This window comes from Chrysochloris asiatica, unplaced genomic scaffold, assembly GCF_000296735.1.
Source record: "Chrysochloris asiatica unplaced genomic scaffold, ChrAsi1.0 scaffold00131, whole genome shotgun sequence".
NCBI lineage: Eukaryota > Metazoa > Chordata > Mammalia > Afrosoricida > Chrysochloridae > Chrysochloris > Chrysochloris asiatica.
In genome coordinates this window covers 7709715-7717726 of record NW_006408649.1, presented here as the reverse complement: position 1 = coordinate 7717726, position 8012 = coordinate 7709715, and the positions used below count along the sequence as shown (strand labels likewise).

Sequence of the window (8012 nt, the reverse complement as noted above, 5' to 3'; positions counted from 1 at the left end):
CAGCAGTTCGAAACTACCAGCTGCTCCGTGGGAGAAAGATGAGGCTTTCTGCTCCCATAAAGATTTACAGCCTCAGAAACCCTGTACAGCATCGCTATGGGTCGGAACCGACACCACGGCACTTAACAACAATAGACTTCATACATATCCCAAGAAGACAATTTATACACCCTTCTCATTCATATATGTTCTTAAATTCTTATAGTGAAATTATAAAAACCAACAATGTAACAAAATCTTCCAAGCCCATCATGTAAAACAAACCATTATTAACACTATAATTTCTTTCAAAACCTTGTTTTAGAACAAAACTAAATTTTTACTGAAAGAGTTGATACCCTTCTGTATTCCATCCAAATCCCATCTTTCCTCCCTGAAGAAACTTTTACTATGAATCATGTATCTACCTTTCCTACCTATGCTTTGATACTTTTAATAAATATACATGAAATTATAATCAATATATGGTATTGTTATATGTGCTGTTGAGTAGGTTCCAACTCAGAGTGACCCTATATAGGGTTTCCAAGGCAGGACTGGTGAATTTGAACAGTCTAGTACCTTACCCACAGCATCACACCAGGACTCCATAATCAATATATAGTATGGTTTTATGTGATTTAAACCTTCCAAAAATAGTGTGCCACTATAATTATCTTTCTTTAATTTGAAAACCTGAGATTATGCTAATTACTTTATTTTTTGATATACCTAGAGAGCTAGATAATTTAATTGATATACAGTACTTTCATTTTCTATCACATTTCATTTATCCATTCACATGTATTGACAGTCATTTCAGCTTTTGGTATACACGCATTTTATACATCTAAGAGCATTGTGCCTTAGTTCTCTCCACCCACCGCATGTTTATCTTAAAGTGGTATCTCTCAGTACCTATTATATGAATACTTAAAGTTTCCTAGAATTTGTTATGCTATTTATTATCAAGCTGAATTATACTCTTCACTGTGGTTGATAATGCCATCCTTTGGATATCTTTCAAACTCTTGAAATTGTCAGATAGTAGATTTTTGCTAATGGGATACGTATGAAATGGTTTTCCAAAGTTATCTTTATCTACTTTTTTTCCCCTGAAGAATAGTGAGGTTAATCATCTGCTTATATTTTGGTTTCCTCTTTAAATTACCTTTCTTGGGGCCAATTTCTCTTAGAGATTATCAAACATATTTTTAACTTAGTTATCAAAATTCTCTGTGTGTTCTGGATACTTAATTACCCCTTGTCTAACAAATACATTACAAATACCTTCTAAGCTCTGTCATTTAGTTATGTTGTCTTTTTTCACATATGTTTTAGGATCCTGTTCTAGTAATATAAAATTTTAATGTTTTATATTTAGTTCTTTAGGGTGGTGAGAAATTATTTTTGTATGTGTTGTGATGTAAGGATCTAATTTTATTTTTTTTCACACAAAAATCCAATTATGTGGTTCTTCAAAAGATTACACAGAGAACTACCCATATGACCCCAAAGTCCTGCTGTGGCTCCATAGGATAAGCATTTGACCAGTCTGAATTGCAAGGTCAGTGATTCAAACTAACCAGTTGGTCTTCAGAAAGCATATACAGGGTCACCATGAGTTGGAACCAACTTGAAGGCACTTAACAACAACAACAAATATGTATATACCTATAATAAAACAATAAAAATCCAATGATTAAATCTATGTCTTTTCCTACTGATTTATACATTGGTACTTCTGCTAATCAAAAGGCTGGTAGTTGAAACCCACCAATCACTCCTTGGAAACCCTATACTGGGCCACTATGAGTCAGAACAACGTCACATACCAACACTTAACAACAACATCATATACCAAGTCCTGCTATGTGGTATATTTTTAGCCTCTCTATGTCCACTGAATAGAACTGAATATCCCAATAACACATTCTTTTAGGCAAAAATTTTGTTGTTTGGTGCATTTGAGTCGGTATTGACACACTGCTCAGTGCTCGTCAACCTCACAATCATTGCTACACTTGAGCTCACTGCTACTGACACTGTACCAATCCATTTCATTGGGGATCTTCCTCTTTTTCACTGATCTTTCTCTTCCAGGGATGATGTCCTTCTCCAGGGACTGGTCCATCCTGATGATATGTCCAAAGTATGAGAGACGAAGTCTGGCCATCCTGGCTTCCAAAGAACATTTTGGCTGTACTTCTACCAACACAGATTGGTTTGTTCTTTTGGCAGTCCATAGAACTTTTAATATTCTCGTACATCACCATAACTTAAATGCATCAATTATCCTACAGTCTTTTTTATTTTTTATTCACTGTCCAACTTTGACATGCATATGAGGTTACTGAAATACCATGGCTTGGGTTAGGTGCACCTTAATCCTTAACTGACATCTTTGCTCCTGAACACTGTAAAAGGTCTTGTGTAGCACATCTGCCTAGTGATGTATGTCGCTTGATTTCTTGACTGCTGCTTCCATGAGAGTTGATGGTTGATCCAAAAAAATTAAGTCTTTGACAACTTCAATCTTTTCTCCATTATCTTGATGTTATTTCCTGGTCCAGTGGTGACAATTTTTGTTTTTACATTGAGGTGCAACCCATACTGAAGACAGTAAGTATTTTAAGTCCTCTTCATTTTTAGCAAGCAAGGTTATATCATCTGCATATCACAGGCTGTTAAGTCTTCCTCCAATCCTGATGCCATGTTCTTCTTCTTCTTATAATCCAGCTTCTCAGATTATTTTCTCAGCATACAGAATATGACCATGAATAAGCATGGTCAAATAATACAACCCTGGTGCATACCTTTCCTAATTTTAAACTGTTCAGTGTTTCATTTTTCTGTTCAAATGACTGCCTCTTGGTCTATGCACAGGTTCCTCATAAGCACAATTAAGTGTTTTGGAATACTCATTCTCTGCAATGTCCATAGCTTGTCAGAACAACAAAACTGAAAGCCTTTTGTAATCAAGAAAGCACAGGTAAACATCTTCATAGTATTCTCTGCTACCATCCTTGCAAAAGAAGTCAACTCCTGCAAAAGTGTCAACCAAGATCGTACCGCGTGCAGCTTTTGTAAATATTACCCAATCAGAAATACCCAAACACATGCTCTATTTGCAGTTTTCATTAACTTCTGTAAATTTTCAGTTCCTCAAGCACCTTTTCAAAAGCTTCTTGGCTCTGTGTTTCCTCATTTTGCAAATCATTCTTTTGCCATAATAAACCCTTTGTTTTTAATTTTAAACAAACTTGTGAAGTCTAATTTTCATACGGCATGGTTTGTAATTCTGTTTTCTTTTGTTAAGTAGTTCTTTTTTGAGTTTTTCTTTGCCAAACACCAAGAGCCTAATGGTTAACTACATTAAATCTCTTGCAGCTAGCATATACAATTTTTCATTTAGGTCTATTATATTTTCCTTAGTATATCTAAAAGCCCCGGTGTCAAGCTATAAGATAAGCACTGGAGTAGTAACCATGTGGTCAGCAATTCCAACTCATCAGCCATTCTTAGAAAAGTACTGGATTGGTATGAGTCAGAACTGACTCAGTGGCACTTAACAAATGTTTTTAAAGAAGATTTATAATATACAGTAAAACCTGCAAAAGACAGAACCTGTGTAAAGTGTAACCATGTCAGACAAGGAAGACTCAAAACTAAAATGAGGTAGGATACTTAACAGAGTGACAGAAAAATGGCAAGACCCACCCTCACACTGTAAAAGGCAGAAAACTTGTGAGACGTGGAAAAACAAGGCAGTCTCATCAAGTTCTCTCACAGGTTATGCTGTAGTAATTTAATCCTAATTTTAAAGGTACAGAGAATTTTACTTACAGATGAAATTGTAGCATCTTTTTCTGTAAGCTCCTGTTTGTGTCGGGCCATCATTTCTTTGATCTCCAGTTCTTTCATGATTTTCTCTTTTTCCAAATCAGAATATTGTTCTTCAGCAATTGAACGAGCCAGCTGCTCAGAATCTGCTTTGGTCAAGGTGATCTCCAGTTGGGCAGCTAAAGAGTCCCTATATTTTAGAGATATTTCATTTTCAATTTTCACTGTGAAGCCAAAGTTTGCATCTAATTCACTTCATCAATAATTTTTTATTTGATGTGTACCAAGAGCTGTTCAAGGAGCAGAGTCTACATACAGTAGCTATCAGCAAAAATATCCAAGGTATTGTCCTACCTTTCATCCTGGAATTCTTGTTTCTTCTGCTGTAATTCTTTACAAAGTTTTGTCTTTTCTTCACATTCTTCTTTAAGTTCCCTAACCTGTGTTTTGTAGAGTGTCTAAATGGAAAAATGTAATAGAAATATATTGTATTATCATATCCATAAATATTATTTCTACATTAAAAATTTATCCAGATAAAACTTCAAGTTGTAAACACATACAAATATTTCCTTAATGTTGAGCTCCTCAGCCAATTATTTTTTTTAAATGAGCCTTTCTTTGTTCTAATAATCAAGTGACCAACTAATCTAAGCATAAAAGTTCAGTTAATAATTTAGAAGAGTGATTGTCAACTATACATCACAGTGAGGTTTCTGACTGAATAACACAGATTTTAAGATAGATGAAGAGGCAAGGAAACATATTATTAATTTATATGAGAAATTGTTGAGAATTAGCCCCTATTTTAAAACCAATTTAAAATATAAATTCTAAAATGCTAATTTTACCATAATTTTTATTTCATTGTGAAAATATATTCTTTATCAATAAAAAGTGCTCTAATTAGCTTCACCAGGAATGGGTATGTGTTTAAAGTATTTTTTTCTAGCAATAATAATGAATTTCTATTAAACATTCTTTTTCCTTATTGCTCTTTTATGAGGTGTGTGATATAAAACATATCACCCAAAACTCTGGGTTTTACCAATAAGAATCTTTTCTAAGGACAACAGTATATGGCTCAACATTTTTCCTCCATTTATTTTAAGTTAAATAACAAGAAATATTCTTGGGAAAAAATTTAAAAAGGTAGCTATTTACTTGGAGCTTTTAGTATGGAAGAAGATTTGAAAATAATTGTTCATGGGTTGGTAGTCTTTGCGCAGAGGTTTTTGGAAAACACTTTAGAAAGCCTCAGAGTTCACAAAAGATAAATTGAGAAGCACATCAAAATGACCTAACAAGTTATTTGTTTTCTTCTTTAAAAAAAAAAAAGAGTAAACAAGCTCTCTGGCTTTAGTCTCAGAGATTCCAATTTACTAATGATAACTGTAGGCCTAAGAATATAACTTTTTAAAAAATAAAGCACACCTTCCTCCTAACCTGTCATTTAACTGTGATGCATAATACCGGCTAAGACTAATTCTCCATATTCTACATCAAGAATGAAAAATAATTCTACAAATACAGCAATTTCCAAATTAATGTGTCTGGAACTTACTGAAAAATACTGCTCAGCTTCAAGCTGATCTTGGAGCTCTTTCATTTGCCCATCTGCATCTTGTCTTTCTCTGGGAGGATATTAAATAAATAGATTTAAGTTATTAACTGCTGTTGTCATATTGGTTCCTACTCAAAGTGACCCTTATTAGGGATTCCAAAGAGTAGTTGGTGAGTTTAAACCACCAACCTTGGGGTTAGCAGTCCAGTGCTTATTCTACAATGCCACACCAGGATGTAAGTTATACACGTATTAAGCCAGCAATCTCAAAGTGTGGTCTGAGAAAGCCCTGGAGCCCCTGAGACTCTCAGAGCATTCATGAGATCACATTATTTTCATAATCATACTACGACATCATTTCATCTTTTCCGCTCTCATTCCCATACTAGTGCATATGAACTTTTCCTAAGGCTCTAAGACTTGCAATGATGTCATTTAAAGCATCAAGCAATTAATAAATAAAGCAAATAAAATATGTGCTTATGTATGTGTTTTTGTTTTAAACATTTCGCAGTTTTACTTTCGAACACAACAAACACCAACAGATATGACTGATGAACACAACTCTTCAGAGTCCTTGATAATATTAAAGAGAAAGAGGTCCTGAGACCAAAAGGTGGTATATTTAGCCAACAACTTTGAAACACAAATTCCTATACATGCAGTGTATAAATGGCTACATTTATGCCAATCAAGAGTAGAATTAGAAGAGAACCCCAAATGCAATAATCTTAAAGTGAGCAAAACAAAGGATGGGAAGGGGTATGAGGGAACATGTAAAATATTGATACGTGATATAAAACTGAAAGGTGACTGCACAGATTTATTCACTTTGGAAAAATTAATTGTACTCTATACTTGAACTCTGTATACTTTTTCCGCATGTCATTTTTCAATAAAAACTAAGTAAAAACAAGTATTATGCATTTAAGAGGTTGGATTGATTTTTTTTTTTTTAATTTAAAACTCTACTTATTTCACATCAAAGCTAATGGGAAAAAAATTAAGTTGGAACAACATATGCTGTGTAATACAATTTAAAAAAAATTATAGAAACCCACCCTTTATTTTTCAATACCTTTCTTAAGTGTAGGAAATGAATTTGACTCATTTTTGTATCTCCTAAAATGAGTCTCATAAAAGCTTATATGTAATAACAATACACACACCCAAGCAACATTTATAGAGGTTGTGTGAGACATTAATCAAACGCAGGGAGCAAGCAACGTATGGATAAATGGTTCTTGCCCTTCAATGAGCTTATCATCTATTGAGTGGCTATGTGGGTATCTTTGAGGAGGAGGGATTAAGAAAGGAAGGTTAAGAAAAAAAGAAACATAAGCACTTTTAAAGAAAATAGGAGGCATACATGCTAAATCATATATTATGTACAGACAAAGTACTACTAGAGTAAGGAAGGAAAACAATGTAGATGTTACACTAGCTCTTGCCTTTTGATAAACAGAACAGATACTATGTAAAACTTTCTATCATGTATTTTAAAAACTTTATTTGAAACATGGAATACACCTAATGATATTACATCATATTGGAAGTGCCTTAGGCTTTTGAACAAAACTGGGCCAATAAATTCCATCCCAGGACTAGGGGAATTTTATGAACCTGGGATACAGAAACATCAAATCACAGTCTCTCCACATAAATGAAGATGTAAGATATAAGTACAACTATCAATGCCCACATTTTCTATTAAGTCAGAAATGTTCTATTAAGTAGGAAAAGGTAGTCTAAAATGATAGAAAATAAAGCTAATCTATCCCTCAAAAAAAGATGAATTCCCAATACTAATGACTCAAACTTTAAAAATCGGACCTGCATTTCTTGCCTTTCCTGAAGTTGTGGTTTCTCTAATGTGGTGGTGGTTATGTGCCGTGGAGTCGGTTCCGACTCATAGCGACCTTGTATAGGGTTTCTGAGGCTGTAAATCTTTATGGGATCAGAAAGCATCTTTATCCCATGGAACCACTGTTAATTTCGAACTGCTGACCTTGAGATTAGCAGCGCAATTTGTAACCACTATGCTACCATCCAAAATAATTTTCTGTTATGATGAAAATTTTTCTATCTCCACTTCCAGATATGGAATCTAGCTACATATGCCTACGGAGCCTAAAATTTGGCTAGTGCAACTGAGGAACCGAATTTTTAATTTTAAATATGCACATGTGGCCAATGACTACCATACTGGACAGTGCAGTTTCATAATATCCTTCCAGTATATTTTCTTCATGCTTAAGTTTGAATTGCATTTTTATCACTTGTCTGCTCTACCCACAAAAAAAGCCAATATACTCTGATTATGTGGTTTACGTAAATATCAGATTTCAAGTCCAGCCTCATGAAATTTAGAGAAGCTAGTCTTATCCAAGGGAGCTCTGGTAGCATAGTGGTTGCGAATTGGGCTGCTAACCTAAGGGTTAGTAGTTCGAAACTAACAGCTGTTTCGCGGGAGACAGATGAGGCTTTCTGCTCCCATAAAGATTTATAGCCTTGGAAACCCTGTACAGGGTGCCATGAGTTGGAACCAACTCCACGGCACATAACCACCATTACAACCAGGTTTATCCAAGCAACAGATTTACCAAAAAAAAAAAAAAAAAAAAAA

The 8012-nt window shown here is 34.4% G+C and overlaps 1 protein-coding gene across 1 annotated transcript in view; it reads right to left on the bottom strand.

Moving 5' to 3' along the window:
* The window catches only part of ROCK2 (Rho-associated, coiled-coil containing protein kinase 2), a 213877-nt gene that overhangs the window by 20432 nt on the left and 185433 nt on the right, over positions 1-8012 (bottom strand). Inside the window, exons 19-21 of the mRNA XM_006869473.1 lie at positions 5387-5456; positions 4177-4280; positions 3826-4012 (exon numbers count right to left, since the gene is read on the bottom strand). Coding sequence (XP_006869535.1) covers positions 3826-4012; positions 4177-4280; positions 5387-5456 — 361 coding nt within the window. The remainder of the gene's footprint in view (positions 1-3825; positions 4013-4176; positions 4281-5386; positions 5457-8012) is intronic.